This window comes from Periplaneta americana, chromosome 6 (genome assembly GCF_040183065.1).
Source record: "Periplaneta americana isolate PAMFEO1 chromosome 6, P.americana_PAMFEO1_priV1, whole genome shotgun sequence".
In the NCBI taxonomy this organism is placed as follows: Eukaryota; Metazoa; Arthropoda; class Insecta; order Blattodea; family Blattidae; genus Periplaneta; species Periplaneta americana.
Genome location: NC_091122.1, coordinates 173,372,190 through 173,390,572, shown reverse-complemented (window position 1 = coordinate 173,390,572; position 18,383 = coordinate 173,372,190). Strand labels below are relative to the sequence as shown.

Genomic DNA, 18,383 nt, shown 5'->3' with positions numbered 1-18,383 from the left:
CGAATTTATCAGTGACAGGTTATCATATTTAGTACTTAAGGGTAGATGGTGCGACATCATAGTTATAAATGCTCACGCCCCTACAGAAGAGAAAGACGACCATATAAAGAATAGCTTCTATGAGGAATTGGAACATACTTTTGATCAGTTCCCTAGATATCACATGAAAATTTTATTGGGGGATTTCAATGCTAAAGTAGGACGGGAGGATATTTTTAGACCAACTATTGGAAAAGACAGCCTACACGCAATCAGTAGTGACAATGGAGTTAGATTAGTCAACTTTGCCACATCGAAAAATTTAATTGTCAAAAGTACAACATTCCCCCATAAGGATATACATAAAAATACTTGGACTTCTCCAGATGGATTGACACACAACCAAATAGATCACATCTTGATAGATAAAAGACGTAGATGGGAGGATAATATTAAAATGGATTTGAGGGAGGTGGGGTATGATGATAGAGACTGGATTAATCTTGCACAGGATAGGGACCGCTGGCGGGCTTATGTGAGGGCGGCAATGAACCTTCGGGTTCCTTAAAAGCCATTTGTAAGTAAGTAAGTATGATTTTATTTAATATTTCAGTAGCAATGTGGCGCATCTACAACTAAAGAAGAGGTGAAAATATATGAAGGGCTTCTGTTTGGTGATTGGTTGACGTTCAGCTTACGTTTATTTGTGTTTGTGAAAGCTTGTCCTTGGCAATGTTGAATCAACGCCGTCATGCGTTCGTTCATTCTAACGTTGATCGTAATGAAATACACGGAGCTTGTATTTGTCGAACTTCAACGTACTTCACCGCAACGTAACGTAATGCAAACGAACGTCGATCGCAATCCCGGCCTTATAACAATAGCAACACATCCGTTGTTACTATAGCAACAGGTCTCCCGCGCTATGCGATAATTGTTTTTTCCGAACGCAGCGCTCTTATGTCCCAAGCCTTGAAAATAGGATTGCATATAATTTAAGAGTAAAGGCACTTAAGAGTAAATATAGTGTACTGATAATACGGTTTCTCCAAGTGTATAAAGTCTTCGTTCCCATTTTATGAACATATAACGATACACAACCATTGATAGGCCTACTAGAATTAGCAATGTCATTCACTTCTTCGCCTTAGGAGGTAGGTACTAAGTTTTTCAACTGTAACATATTCTATTAAGACCCATTCACAATGAAAATTAAACATAAACACAGAATTTATTTTACAATTTATATTAGAAACATCAGATAAGATCTGTGATTAATTATATATACAATTTATTTATTTGTCCGTTTCTAAAACTGACTACATCGATAAACATGTATAACGCATATCTGTAACGTAAGTTCATTCATGATTTTAATTTTTATTTTAACTTTAACTTTTTAAGCTTATTAACCTTGTAAACATATACCAATTAATTGAAGTCATGTGTTTTTCACACAAATTGTTTACTTTACATGAATGAAACTAATGATATCATATTTTATTCTTAGTATGTATTTTAACTATTTTAATTCTATTAACTGTATATCTTTAAAATGTTATATTGATGTACAATTGAGACATTGGTCACCATAATAATTGTTAATCTGGCGATGCCAAATAAGCAAAAACATTAACATTTATTAATGTAGTTACGTTATCATTATCATTTATCTGTTTGATAAGTTTAGAAACGAACACAATGAAAATTAAACTAACGTAAGTGTTAACTTAAAAAATGTAAACGTTACGGTAAAATCAAGAAGTCATACCATCATTCATGATGGGAACATAAACATAACCGCAAAGGTACTTGGTAACCATGGAAACATAACAACGACGTCATTTCCTCATATTCTGTCGTATACTTTACCGCCCCACGATTGTGTACTGTTTGCAAATCACGTAGGCATAAACATGAAAGTTTGGCGTTTGCAAACTTTCGTGTTAACGTCTAACGGTAATGTTAATGTCAGTGTTTATGTGAATCATTGCGAATGATCCCATTTGGCAGCCTGGCCGCAAATTTCTGTGTTTATGTTATGGTTATGTTTAATTTTCATTGCGAATGAACGTTTAGACTTCAAATTTTTATGTTTATGCTTATGTGATCTGGAAACAATACACAATCGTAGAGCGCTGAAGTATACAACAGAATATAATGAAATGACGTCATTGTTATGTTTCCATAGTTACCAAGTATCTTTGCGGTTATATTTACTGTACGTTCTCTTCGTGAATGATGGTATGAATTCTTGATTTTACGGTAACGTTTACGTTCTTAAGTTAACGCTTGCGTTATGTTTAATTTTCATTGTGAATGGACCTTAAAGGACGACAGCTATTCCAGTGTCATGGGATCCAAGCGGCTTCTCAGTATCTAGTAAAGTCTGAGAACGGAGTCACAGCTAAGTTCTGTTGCAGGCACCTGGCACTTGCATACTCCACGCATCACAAGAACATGGCGAGCCCGCAACGGCGCGGATGTGGGGACGACGGCTATAATTTCGGCAAGCAGGGCGGTATCACCAACGGCGCGGCTTGGTACAGTGTGCAAGGAGGTGCGTCTGCTCCAACATTTTGCTTATATTTAATTCCAGTACAGCTTAGAACTTGACCAATTTAAGGCATGCAATATATAACAGAGGTCTGAAATACTAACAGTAAGTAAAAGGTAATAAATAATTATAAGGAAGATTATATTACAAATATATCAAGCTGATGTTTTTTATTTTAAAAACGTTTCCGTCAATTACATGCCCAAATGCTCGACAGTTATACATTTTTCAGAAAAAATATTCTTTTATTAACCATATATTTTTAGCTTCTTTCTTTCTTTCTTTCTTTCTTTCTTTCTTTCTTTCTTTCTTTCTTTCTTTCTCTAAATTTTACAAATTATTGTACTAATTAATAAATGAATTGTCCTAGAATTTTTTTCTTCTTATTAATCAATTTTTAGCTTATTGATTTTGATAAGTTAATTTATTAATTAGTACAAGAAAGAAAGAAAGAAAGAAAGAAAGAAAGAAAGAAAGAAAGAAAGAAAGAAAGAAAGAAAGAAAGAAAGCTAAAAATATATTATCACCATTTAATTCGAGAAAAATTCGTTCCGGCACCGGGAATCGAACCCAGGACCTCACTGAGCTATGCCGGGACTCGATCCACGGTGCCGGCTGAACTCCTCTCGTTGTAATGTTTTACGGCCTTACTACCTGCACTTCAGACAATGTAAGTCATACATGCAGGAGCGCATATTTAAATGACCTTATGGTCATATTCAACAACAGTTTGTGACAACTGCTAACAGTTAATACATCACATATTCATTATATATGAGGTCTCGCCATCCTCATTGAATATTACAAGACTACTATGAAGTAGCCAATGTGTATTATCACGGCGCCGTGGATCGTGTCCCGGCATAGCTCAGTTGGAAAGAGTGCTCAGCGCGCAGAGCTGAGAGGTCCTGGGTTCGATTTCCGGTGTCGGAACGAATTTTTCTCGAATTAAATGGTGATAATACACATTGGCTACTTCATAGTAGTCTTGTAATATTCAATGAGGATGGCGAGACCTCATATATAATGAATATATGATGTACTAAAAATATATGCTTAATAAAGGAATATTTTTTCTGAAAAATGTATAACTATGTCGAGCATTTGGGCATGTAATTGACGGAAACGTTTTTAAAATAAAAAATCAGCTTGATATATTTGTAGCGTAATATAATCTTCCTGATTTCCTTGTATTGTTACGACCTATCTTAGGCCCAATAAGCTGATACGAAAAATAATATGGTACGAATTGTCCGAGGCAACTTAACTGGATCGAAATAAACATGATACAAATAATCATTGAGACCAATTTTTGACACAATTGCCGGGACCAAATTTCCATGACGAATTCCCATACTGTTTGGTGTATGTGATAGTTACTTTGTGCGAGATCGTGCGTATTTGCTTGGTTTCCGCACAAAACCAATCCGCGGAAAGTATAAAATTCCACATTCAGTATTCCCAACCTAACACACATAATAATTTCCCTCTTCTTACCGCTTAAGTGACATATTGATTTTACTGCTTTAGGCTTTTAACATATTATTTTTAGAGACGTTCAATATAGTAATAATTATAAATTGGAAACTTACCACTGTAATTTCACCTAAATTGCACTGTTAATTATTGTTTTTAAATATTTCCAAAAATTAAGTAAACTCTACAACTCCACTAAAGTTACTGCATTCGTGATGCAAGTAACATTAAGGAAGCTGTGAAAAAACAACAAGATTCCAGACTCATCATAGACTGGGGGGGAAAAAAGACAGACATATATCACGGCCTGCTGGAGTATAGTAAACACAAAAACATTTTAAAGCAACAATGTTGAAGATAGATATTTTTGTTTTGAAAATGTTCCGTCATTGAACAGAAACCAAGATGGAGATTTCATTGCAACTAATTAGAAATTCCTCTTTCAGGTATGTAATAAACGATCTTCGCACAAAATAATGTACGATACACGAGCGGTATGTTTTCTTTCAATTCTCGGAAATTAAAAAAGCTCAACTATGTTTCGCTTTTTCAAACTTTTCCTCGAATATGAAAACTTCAACATACTGCTCTTGTAACGCATATTACTATTACAGCAAGTATTGATGTTACTTCCCCATAAATTAAAATAGCATTAAATTATTTTTTTCAGGGATGCAAGACTTCAACTATCTGTCGTCAAATGATTTCGAGATAACCCTGGAGCTGGGATGTGACAAATATCCCTCGACATCATCTCTGCGAGAAGAATGGGACAACAACAAGGACGCTCTCATCCACTACATGTGGCAGGTCAGCTTTGTCTGATTCCTACAGCTTAACTGTAAACACGCAACGCATTGCAACTGCACTGTTCACTTCTCCGTTCGATTTCCCGGCAGGCCCACATAGGAATCAAGGGTCACGTCAAAGATGCTGTGACGGGACGGCCACTCTCTAACACGGTGATCCACGCCAAGAACATCACGGCGGGTCGAAATGACGACATCCAGCATGATGTTACGTCTGGTGAGTTGAGTTCTATGCATTACAATGAGCGGAGAGCGAAAAGGGAACCAAAAATAGAAACCAGAAATAAGTGATACCAGGGACCTGTTTTACGAAAGTGCAAGTTAAAAGTTTCGGGTGAATATATCGACAATTTGTAAAACTTATAATTTACAGGTATATTACGAAACTACTCTTATGCACTTGTAAGTGAAGGAGGGAAAGTGCAAGTTAAAAGTTTCAGGTGAATATATCGATAATTTTTAAAACTTATAATTTACAGGTATATTACGAAACTACTCTTATGCACTTGTAAGTGAAGGAGGGAAAGTGCAAGTTAAAAGTTTCAGGTGAATATATCGATAATTTTTAAAACTTATAATTTACAGGTATATTACGAAACTACTCTTATGCACTTGTAAGTGAAGGAGGGAAAGTGCAAGTTAAAAGTTTCAGGTGAATATATCGATAATTTTTAAAACTTATAATTTACAGGTATATTACGAAACTACTCTTATGCACTTGTAAGTGAAGGAGGGAAAGTGCAAGTTAAAAGTTTCAGGTGAATATATCGATAATTTTAAAACTTATAATTTACAAGTATATTACGAAACTACTCTTATGCACTTGTAAGTGAAGGAGGGGAAAGTGCAAGTTAAAAGTTTCAGGTGAATATATCGATAATTTTTAAAACTTATAATTTACAAGTATATTACGAAACTACTCTTATGCACTTGTAAGTGAAGGAGGGAAAGTACAAGTTACAGGTTAATTTCATGTATGTTTGTCAGTGGTCACCAATGTTTCTTTACAGTTGTGCAAGTCTTAGGCTAACAGTATAATGAAAATATTATACAAGTCCTACCCATCTCTGCCAGTGGACAGAATATAGAATATAGTTTATAGGTTATGTTAAATATAATTAATTAATGTGTCTTGTTTTGTAAGCTTTACAGAAAAGCTCCAAACAAAACATCCTTTATCTCCAGAATTTCTTTCACGATAACCATTTTAGAATCAATTTCTACGTTACAATTTACAACAATGGCAATTGTTCATAATAATTTGTAAATATCACCCAACGAGTTAGATACTAGATAGTATCTAACTCGTTGCTATCACCGCGTAAGGGTACGTACACGTTGGAGCGACGATAAACGATAAAAGAATCAGCGATGCTATATCAGAGAGAATTGAAGCATGCATTGTCATTGAGGTGTGCATATTGGAGTAACGATAAAAGCAAAAGTACGCGATAAAAGCGACGAAAAAGAAAAGTTCCATTTTCTTCGCTCTTGTCGTTCATATGATCTCTGATTAAGATAATATTAATCTGTATAATTACCGGTGGTTATCAATATATCCGAATATTAATCGATTTATTATTATTTCGGCATATTAAATTAATTATTGTAGATATTGGCAAATTGATCAGTTGTGTATTTATTCGTCATATGTTATGTGGTCACAAGAACCAATCACAACACAACGAATTTATACTATCTTTGGGATGAGAAACGGGTTTAATTTTGTACGTATTTAAGTTATATTAACCTTGAACTTAGCAGCTGATATTTCCTATATATCGTCTTTCATTAAGTAGATGCATAGAATATCTTCTACTGATAAATCAAAATGTTCGCTTCCCGCGTCCTCGTTGCTCCGATATGAACACTTGATTCTTTGATAATACCAAATCATCGCTAGATCGTTTCTTTCATCGTTTATCGTTGCTCCAACGTGCACGTACCCTTATTAAGGTAATCCAGAGGGCGGTGGTGTGAACAAAGAAGCATCGCCATGGCCTACATTGCAGAAGCCATGGCTTTCTTAAATAGCTTTTTTTTCCGCTAAACTGGAGAATTAGCACGGTAGCTTTGAACCGTGCCGTTACGGTTACGACCAAATTTAACTAAATACACAATGTTGCAAACATAAGAACATGACTTTGGTTTGTGGTGTCGTTAGAAGGAGAAATTTGTCTCTTTCTCTTTACCACCTTCGTTCTGAACATTACTGAGAGATAGCACCACTGTTAATCTCATCTATTTCAATGATTTTTTCCTGGACCACCAATTTGTTTGGACAACATTTCTACATAGAAGATTAAGACAGATCTTACAAGCAATCTCCAATTACTAACAGTATGGTCATCAAAACTGTATGTCCATTTTATATCGAACTAAAATCTCTCTCGCATTTTCTTTTGTTTCATCACGGCCGAATGGGTTTATCTCTTCGGTATCGATGTTTCTAGTTGGTCATGGCCTTTATGACAGTTTCTGTTTCGTAATATTAATAAACAATAATATAATTAAAGCGGTGAATAATTTCATGGTCCCTAAAAGTTTTTTTTTCCGTAAAAGGCTAGGTATTTTCTCTAGGCCAAAAATAAAACTGCAACGCGGTCATAATTACGTACTTAACGCTTTGGCGAACAATGATCGGAAATTTACTTTCCGCTATTTAAATGATATTCCATGAAACACACCGTTTCTTCCCTTTATTTCGGTATCATAACCTACTTTAACATCTTACTACATATGCATTTTCTTTTGGTGCATTCAAAACATCGTCGTTGTACTGCATAAACCTTGCACTTGACTAATGGAGTGATTTATTTAAGAATATAGTCGCGAATTTTACTACCACCATTTCGATCGTCTTTTGTTTGACACGGCTCGGTACGGCCAGGTGACTAGTGGCCAGCGAGTAACGTCGACTATCGACATTGCTCTGCCGTGCGTATTATCCAGTTGTTCCTTTTCTTCCTTTCAAGTCAAACAAGTCCTGTACTAAATTAAGAAACGCCTGTACCCTGTAACTTGCGCTTGACGGTACAGTTTCCTGTACAGTTGCAGACCTGTAACTTGTATTTTCGTAAAACAGGACCCAGGTTTTCGCGATACTTGAGCTATAGTGTAAGTTTTGACTGTATGAATCTTGGGGTAATATGTAAAGATTTTTAATAAGGGTTTCGGAAGATTTCATTCATGAAAACGTGATAGAGCGGATTGAGGAGGAGTAATGTTTTATTTAACTATGATTCAAAACCAAAGGTTATTCAGCTTCTAAATTCAACGTGGGCGAGAAATGACATGAATTTTACCTGGGGTCCTGTACCGGGTACAAGGTTGTTTTACATCTCATAAAAGGTTTCAAAGACTGACATAGTATCTATTAGACCACCATCGAAAAACTATAGCAGTGTGTTTAAATGCGACAGGCTCATGTCAGTAGATTTACTGGAATGTAAAAGAACTCCTGCGGGAAAAAATTTCGGCACACCGCCGACGCTGATATAACCTCTGCAGTTGCGAACTTCGTTAAATAAACCATAATTAAAAATTAAATTAAACTCAGTTCCAGGTTTCCCCTTTGCGACATCCATGGAGGTACGTAGTGCATACTTCACCCCTTCTCCGCTAACTTAGAGAGGGGTAGCAGTTCAGCCCATGAGGAAACAAACATGATTTCATTTGTCAATGTGGACGAAGGATGTGTTGTTGTTTTCTAATGCCAGGCGTTTGACAATAAAGTCATTTGACCTCTTGCACTCCAATATTTTTCAAAGATATTATCATGGTCAGCCACTGAAGCACAGATTTTGAGGTGTTCCGAATCCATTTCTCGGTTTGAGTTGCACAATGGGCAGTTAGGGGACTGATATATTCCAATTCTATGCAGGTGTTTGGCCAAACAATCATGGCCTGTTGCCAATCTAAATGCAGCTCAGACGATTTTCGTGGTAAATCGGGAATTAACTGTGGATTATGATGCAGAGAGTTCAATTTTTTCACTTGAGATTGTGTTATCAAATTTTGTTTGTTGAAGTCCAAGTACAGGATGTAACACTTTCATATTGTTCCAGTACATGACGGCGATTACTGGCGACTCCTGACGCCGGGCCAGTACGTCATCACGGCCTACCACGAGGGCTACAGCCCGCTTAGTCACCGAGTCAACGTCCGCGAGCGTCCGCACCAGGAGGCGCAGCGAGTTGACTTCCACCTGCAACCCTTGCCGCTGCTGGTAAGTTACAAGGGGTTCACGTAAAGTTAGTTCCTAAAAGCTAATATGGCAGTCTTTTCAAAGTTGCAAAGCGTTACCAGATATCACCAAAGCAGGTAAAATCATTATGCTATGTACTGAAATAATAATAATAATAATAATAATAATAATAATAATAATAATAATAATAATAATAATAATAATAATAATTTGAGAATAAGGTTCTTAGGAAAATATTTGGGGCTAAGAGGGATGAAGTTACAGGAGAATGGAGAAAGTTACACAACACAGAACTGCACGCATTGTATTCTTCACCTGACATAATTAGGAACATTAAATCTAGACGTTTGAGATGGGCAGAGCATGTGGCACGTATGGGCGAATCCAGAAATGCTTATAGAGTGTTAATTGGAAGGCCGGAAGAAAAAAGACTTTTAGGGAAGCCGAGACGTAGATGGGAGGATAATATTAAAATGGACTTGAGGGAGGTGGGATATGATGGAAGAGACTGGATTAATCTTGCACAGGACAGGGACCGATGGAGGGCTTATGTGAGGGCGGCAATGAACCTGCGGCTTCCTTAAAAGTCATTTGTAAGTAAGTGTTCTTATAGCTTTTTACTTAATTCCGATTATAAAATTATAGATTAACTGCAAATATTTTAATTGCTGTAATTTATTTGCCAGACGTCAAGATCTTGATTATTATTTTTTTCTAAAGTCATTAAGGGTGATATTGATTGTGAATCCTTCATAAGCAATATCAGTCTTCGTATTCCAGCTAAGGGTTAAAGATTTCATAATTTTTTTATAATAGAACTTCTAAATCTCTCTCTCCGGTCTCCAGATGTATAAAATATACTAATTTCCATGGATTGAACTTGGATCCATTTAATGCTATATACTTTTGGAGTTTTATTTCAGTTATTAATTTATGTCTTTTGTTTAGATATGTATTATAACATTATTCTAGTCATCTTTTACATAATTTGTATTATATTCATTTATATGATTCCATTCTTACATTTTCAATTACCATTATATTTAATTATCACTATTTCAATAATTATTCCGATGCACTTTTATTGTAATTTATATCATTGTTAATGTTTTTGTAATGAAATGTCATGTGCTGAACTGTAATTGGCCCCTGGTTATTGTACAGCACATTAAATATTAGTAAACAGATAAATAAAATTATTATTATTATTATTATTATTATTATTATTATTATTATTATTATTATTATTATTATTACAAGTTAGTTACGAGGTTCAATTTGACTACTCATATGTTGGCTAACTTGTTTTCAGGTAAACTTTCCTTATTTTATGGAATGGCTATGTTGTAATGTCACTGAGTACACATACTATGACTATTTTATATAATCATCCAACAGAGAAAATCTCGAAATCGATTTTGTATAACAACACAATCCAAGGTAATCTTTTTTTTTTCCTATACTTGTTCTAAATCATTAAAATGATCCTCTGACGTAACAGAACCTAAACTGAGTACACATGCACCAACAACGCAACGAACACGTCACACGCACACGTCATAATGACGTCTCACGTGACGTAAACGGGGAAGTGAGAGTAATGTAGAGAAATCAGCTGATACGAGAGACCACCCGTGTTAAATGTATCCGTCTGTGAGGACCACCCAGCTAGACCACACAGCGAGATTCCTACAACTGTCGCATCTTCACAGCGGGCCACCGGCGAGGCTAAACATCTCCGGGCCACACATTGCTATTTCACCCACGTGCCGTGCGTGACGTCATATACATAAGAAAACGAAATTATTGTCGTACCCGTGTAAGCCTACTACACCATTCTGTAACGTGACACGAAACACTGCTTACAAAAAGTTCACAAATCGACACGTGCGTTATTAACCACTTAAAATTAATTAACAAAATAACAACGTAATATGTTGTTGTTTGTTGTTTTCTAATGCCAGGCGTTTGACAATAAAGTCATTTGACCTCTTGCACTCCAATATTTTTCAAAGATATTATCATGACCAGCCAATGAAGCACAGATTTTGAGGTGTTCCGAATCCATTTCTTGGTTTGAGTTGCACAATGGACAGTTAGGGGACTGATATATTCCAATTCTATGCAGGTGTTTGGCCAAACAATCATGGCCTGTTGCCAATCTAAATGTAATATAACGTGTAATAAAAAGTTTGTTCTTACTGAATAATCATCGCCATTTTCGTTAAGTGGCTTCTTCTTCTTTTTCTCTCCTTCAATTTTATTTTATTTATTTCTGTGCTTCATATTCGTTTCCTTTTCTTCTATCTAATTTAATTTTTCTTTATTTCCATTTCTTTACGCTCTAGTTCACTTCCCATTTCCTTCGTTTCTATTTTCCTTCTAATATGGTTTGCAGCTGGCGCCAGCGTTTTTGGCTGTGTCCTAGATATATAGTGCCCAGATTGTGAGCATGTTGCTAGTGCAGATGAGAATGGTACCACTTTCTATACATGTCACATCAGCCATTTGCCAAACACAGTTGTCAGACCGACTGCGGCAAATGTAGAACACTCGCACTTAACGTTCCCATTACTTATTTCACACGCCAAAAACGGTGACGCGGACGCACCTGTAATTTTTCCCAGAGTATGTTTCAGTTTAGGTTGGAAGAGAAATCCTGTGCCAACTCAGTTCTGTTCACTACAAATCCCATTTGGTTTCACAAGAATACTGTAACACCGTTTGTCAAAAGCCGATGCATGGTACTAAGAATAAGCCATAAAGGTAAACTTCATGTAAATTATGTAAATATTGGGGAACAGAATTTTGAGTTGATCGAGTAGAGTCAACGCACAGGGACATCCAGAATTTGGGGTGTCGAAGAGGTATATGCATAAACAAACGGTAGGTCTATATTTAAAATAATCAAATACGAGTAAATAAAGAAAGAAACAAGCACAAAAAATACACAAATAAATAAAACTTAAACAGAAAAATTGACAGCAGATTTAAGGGACATCCAATGATTACATAAAACGTCCATACTAGAATTCAAGTAATAAAATACAATATTATGCACTTTTCTTTAAATTCTGTAGTGCATTTTATTTTATATGTATGTACAGAATGAACCGTAAGTAATGACGTTAATTTCAGGTGGTTATTTTTTAGGTATTTAAAACAAAAAAGTTCAATACAATTTTTCTCGTTTTTACTTCCTTTTCGAGATAAAAATTGCTTTATATGAAACAATTCATAGCGTGTTTTGGGAAAGCCATTGATTTAATTCCCAATATGCTCAGTCAATTTAGAAGAGCAGTATATTATGATAATAAATGATTGAAAGAAATTTAATTTTATCCCTTAAATATGCAGAAATTTTACCCGAACAAATGTAATATTTTAAAATTTATTTTAGAACGAAAACTTACATTTCTGGTATAAAATTTCTGCATATTTAAAGGACAAAACTAAAATTCTTTCAATCATTTATTATCATAATACACTGCTCTCTTAAATCGACTGAACATACTGGGAATTAAATCAATGGCTTTCCCAAAACACGCTATGAAATTTTTCATATAAAATAATTTGTATCTCGAAAAGGAAGCAAAAACTAGCAAAATTGTATTAAACTTTTTTGTTTGAAATATCTCAAAAAATAATCCTCTGAAATTAATGATATTACTTACGATTCACCTGTGTATACATAATCCACAAATCCGTATTTCCATTACTATTGTGTGGAAAACATCAATTAATGGCACTGAGAGAAGAGGAAAATGGGAGGAGAAACAATTAAAAGATATGCGATTGCGTTCCTTGCAAGGGAATATGGAGCTTAGAGGTATTATCTATGTGGGCTCCAACCTTTTTGGCCACTTGTCTCACTACACCTAGAAGCACATTAAATAGACATTGGAGAGAGACGGACCACTTAGAAAATCACGAGACACGAAGTTCTTTTTATACTTCTGTTTCCATGGTATTACGAGTGACATCAGAGTAAAACTTTCATGTCAAAACGTTACAATTTTTCTTTCTCGTAGCTCAAACATAGACGTTTCACGGGAGTATTTAAACAAATAAATAAGAACACGAATAAATAAATCAATAAACAAATGAAGGAACAAATATATTTTTGTCTACGTCATGCAAAAAAGTCACGAAATAATTTTTCGGCTTGTTTCACAGAAAATCGTTGCGTTTTTATTTCATATAAAGGCCAATTAATTTCTTTATTGAACATTATTATATTTTAACTTTATCTTCCTGGAAAAATTTACTCGTAAACGCTGGACGTGAAAGAATCTCCCATTAGGTTAGAAGAAGTCACTGTCAACAGACAACCTACAACCCACTTTTACGGCATTATGGCTCTGAAAACACATTTCAGCTAAAATGCAGAAAACCATTTTTTGCAGCATGGCAATGTTTTCTATTTCGTGTGATGATGAAGTAAAACAACGCAGTTTCCATTCGTCTTCATTAAGAAGTCCTAGGTTTCCAAGAACCGTAGCATTTCTATGAATCAGCCAATAGTATAACGATGTGCCGACCTACACCAAGAATCTGACGTCATTTCAATTACGTCACTGCATAGTTTCGATGTCAAAGCCTCTGAGGGATGAGATATTTCTGGACACTCTTCTACTATTGGTTATTGATGACAAAATACATCCTTGCACTTGGCTGCTCCGGTGGAGATACGGGTGGTCCCACACATTTCTGGCGAAGATGAGCCTCGAAAATGTGGACCACCCAGATAGAGCAAGGGGTGGGTAATCTTACAGACGAGTCCATTCCAAGTGTGATACACATCAGAAACATGAGGTTGCAACACCCCTCACTAAGACAATGGATTCATCCCAAGTGTTTCGTAACAGAACTGACCTGTCCTCATTTCTCAACTTCTTAATGAGAAAATTCAGCAGTAGGAGGAATTTGGAACATTTCACTAGGTCAAATCATATGGTGAGATCCAATATGTACCCTGTCTTCTTATTGTGGTCAATAGCAATTATATTATTATTATTATTATTATTATTATTATTATTACTATTATTATTATTATTATTATTATTATTATTACTTACTTACTTACTCGCTTTTAAGGAACCCGGAGGTTCATTGCCGCCCTCACATAAGCCCGCCATTGGTCCCTATCCTGTGCAAGATTAATCCATTCTCTATCATCTTATCCCACTTCCCTCAAATCCATTTTAATATTATCTTCCCATCTACATCTAGGCCTCCTTAAAGGTCTTTTTCCCTCCGGCCTCCCAACTAACACTCTATATGCATTTCTGGATTCGCCCATACGTGCTACATGCCCTGCCCATCTCAAACGTCTGGATTTAATGTTCCTAATTATGTCAGATGAAGAACGCAATGCGTGCAATTCTGTGTTGTGTAACTTTCTCCATTCTCCTGTAACTTCATCCCTCTTAGCCCCAAATATTTTCCTAAGCACCTTATTCTCAAACATCCTTAATCTCTGTTCCTCTCTCAAAGTGAGAGTCCAAGTTTTACAACCATACAGAACAACCGGTAATATAACTGTTTTATAAATTCTAACGTTCAGATTTTTCGACAGCAGACTGGATGATAAAAGTTTCTCAACCGAATAATAACAGGCATTTCCCATATTTATTCTGTGTTTAATTTCCTCCCGAGTATCATTTATATTTGTTACTGTTGCTCCCAGATATTTGAACTTCTTCACCTCTTCAAAAGATAAATTTCCAATTTTTATATTTCCATTTCGTGCAATATTCTCGTCACGAGACATAATCATATACTACTTTGTCTTTTCGGGATTTACTTCCAAATCTATCTCTTTACTTGCTTCAGATAAAATTCCCATCTTTTCCCTAATCGTTTGTGGATTTTCTCCTAACATATTCACGTCATCCGCATAGACAAGTAGCTGATGTAACCCGTTCAATTCCAAACCCTCTCTGTTATTCTGGACTTTCCTAATGGCATATTCTAGAGCAAAGTTAAAAAGTAAAGGTGATAGTGCATCTCCTTGCTTTAGCCTACAGTGAATTGGAAACGTAAGTATCTGACAGAAACTGACCTATACGAACTCTGCTGTACGTTCACTGAGACACATTTTAATTAATCGAACTAGTTTCTTGGGAATATCAAATTCAATAAGAATATCATATAAAACTTCTCTCTTAACCGAGTCATATGCCTTTTTGAAATCTATGAATAACTGATGCACTGTACCCTTATACTCCCATTTTTTTCTCCATTATCTGTCGAATACAAAATATCAGGTCAATAGTTGATCTATTACGCCTATTACTGATGATCCCCAATAATTTCATCTACATATGGAGTTAATCTTCTCAAAAGAATATTGGACAAAATTTTGTACGACGTCAACAAAAGTGATATTATTATTATTATTATTATTATTATTATTATTATTATTATTATTATTATTAGGGGCAGATGTTGATGACATAAAAATCTACTTAAAATTATCATTAAGATACCCTTAAACTAATGGAAAAATGACATACAATCCAAAGAAAATGACGTTTAAATATTATTCACCGTACTCGCACCACAACTTCTTAAAAATTAGTCACCTTGTTTCAATGACTGCCCTGCAAATCTCGGAGAGAGGAGGCAACTTCCTGGAGTCTGGCTAAGATAAATGAAAAGAACATGCAACAAAATGAAGGTTTCAAGGGAAAACTATAAATTTTAATTAAGGTTTACAATGTGTTTCAATCAGGGGTGATCCATTTCAGTGCCTTCATTCTCCGTCTCCTTCCGCTCTTCACTTTTGTTACCAGATCTTCCAGACGAGGGAGCGTGAATGACAAAACAAATTATGGGCGCAGCGTGTATTCTTGCAATCTTTGTGTTAAAAATACTGTCTACTACAGTAGACATCCCTTCCGAACCATGTTCGGGACACAACGTCCTGTCCAGGACAAGTGAAAGTTCCCCCCTTCCAAATATAAATTCTAAAGACACCCTCGCACCGACAAAAGAACAGTAGTGGTCAAAGTCCCCACTTAAACTAAGCTGCTGTCAAACATTTTATATTACTTCCGTTGTGTGAAGTGAAGCCTTCAGTGGAATGAGGAATGGACTTTAAGAGTTTTCTTTTTTTTCCAAACTATAAAATTCAATCTTCACTGTTATTCACTTATACGCTACTTACTTACTGGCTTTTAAGGAACCCGGAGGTTCATTGCCGCCCTCACATAAGCCCGCCATCGGTCCCTATCCTGAGCAAGATTAATCCATTCTCTATCATCATATCCCACCTCCCTCAAATCCATTTTAATATTATCTTCCCATTTACGTCTCGGCCTCCCTAAAGGTCTTTTTCCTTCCGGCCTCCCAACTAACACTCTATATGCATTTCTGGATTCGCCCATACGTACTACATGCCCTGCCCATCTCAAACGTCTGGATTTAATGTTCCTAATTATGTCAGGTGAAGAATACAATGCGTGCAGTTCTGTGGTGTGTAACTTTCTCCATTCTCCTGTAACTTCATCCCTCTTAGCCCCAAATATTTTCCTAAGCACCTTATTCTCAAACACCCTTAACCTATGTTCCTCTCTCAAAGTGAGAGTCCAAGTTTCACAACCATAAAGAACAACCGGTAATATAACTGTTTTATAAATTCTAACTTTCAGATTTTTTGACAGTAGACTGGATGATAAAGGCTTTTTAACCGAAAAATAACAGGCATTTCCCATATTTATTCTGTGTTTAATTTCCTCCCGAGTATCATTTATATTTGTTATTGTTGCTCCAAGATATTTGAACTTCTCCGCCTCTTCAAAGGATCAATTTTCAATTTTTATATTTCCATTTCGTACAATATTCTGGTCACGAGACATAATCATATACTTTGTCTTTTCGGGATTTACTTCCAAACTACTGACCTATTTGCTTAGAAAATGATTTAACAGACCTATCGGTAAAGAAGTAAAATTCATTCCAAATGATCTAAAAGTTCTTCAAAGTATTAAAAATGACCAAAAATGCCCAAAAAATATCAAAATGACCTATTAGTTCAAAAACGTAAAAAAATATATTATTTTTTTGCGTTATTAACATAGAAAGATTTCTATATTAATAGGCATCATCCTAATGTAAAAAAATAACAAGATGACTTTTCATCAAGATCTGCCCCCTAATTATTACTATTACTATTACAGGTACAGCCAACAAATGGTGGTGACAGAGGACCCGAAGCAGAGTATGAGGAGTCTTATGACGAAGTTCTGAGGGACCGGTTAGTGAACAATCTGCGGAAGAAGTGGCTGTTCAACGCCTACAAGCGGGCCATGTCAACCAACTAGTACCTGATCGAACAACACCCCTCCACACCATCACATATTGCCAAGCATTTATTTATTTTAACGACTTCAAAAATTAAATTAAATCTAATACTTTTTTGTCTGGTGTCTTTTATACCTCACTCTCTATACAGAAAATTTATACAAGGCTAATTCTGAAATAAGCAGCAATATAAGGGAATCTAATCTATGAACTCGAAATGCATGCAGTTAGCATGAATAGCTTCCAGGACTGCTAAGTTTCTCCTGGATATGAAAGGATAAAAACATTACAAGAAGGAATAAGATTATAATGTTCAATACAAATGCTAAAAGGCTGTCCATCTCTATGGCAACGAGACATGGGAAGTCACATCAGCGAATAGGGATTATAAAGAATGGACACTTCGCGTCGGTACCTTTGATGTAGCCGGACTGATTTCAATGACCTTCAAGCCAGCTAGAGCGTGAGATTTCTCCCTAGAGTTGGCGCTGACATCACACCAGCTAGCAGTCGACACAGCGGAAATATAACACATATAATTAATATATCTAGGCACATTATGTTCTCAAATAAAATAAATTGGATCCATAAAATAATAAATCCGTCATTAACTGTAATGTCTAGACTCTAGAGTTCCTTTATAATGAGAGTTGAGACGTTGAACCCAACAACAATTAAAATATGTAATGATTTGATAGCGCTGAAAATGGAAAAACAAAACTCTTACGAGAAGTAAAACCATATACCTATATTATATTATATAAAAATATTAAACGATACTTAATTTTATAATGTATTATATTATTTTATAATATAATTTATGATATCTGAAATATCAAATATTATTATTACAACTAGTTCGACACTGAGAAATAAGGAAAAGCTGTTAACTTGAATTTATTTGAAGCAAAGCGTTACTAGATTATGCAATAAGGTAGGCGATGTTTGGATCCCGGGTCTCAACTCTATTCTCAATTATTATCTTAGCGTATGCTCGATTACACTAACCTCTAGCGCTTGAAAGTGGAACTATACGATGGCGCACAGA

At 35.5% G+C, this 18,383-nt stretch overlaps 1 protein-coding gene across 1 annotated transcript in view; it reads left to right on the top strand.

The window, feature by feature from the left end:
- The window catches only part of LOC138702055 (carboxypeptidase E-like), a 69,555-nt gene extending 52,107 nt beyond the window's left edge, over positions 1–17,448 (top strand). The window contains exons 6-10 of the mRNA XM_069829575.1: positions 2,403–2,539; positions 4,683–4,822; positions 4,912–5,038; positions 8,889–9,049; positions 17,212–17,448. Of these exons, the coding sequence (XP_069685676.1) occupies positions 2,403–2,539; positions 4,683–4,822; positions 4,912–5,038; positions 8,889–9,049; positions 17,212–17,355 (709 nt within the window). The 3' untranslated portion in view covers positions 17,356–17,448. The remainder of the gene's footprint in view (positions 1–2,402; positions 2,540–4,682; positions 4,823–4,911; positions 5,039–8,888; positions 9,050–17,211) is intronic.
- The last annotated feature ends 935 nt before the right edge of the window (positions 17,449–18,383 follow it).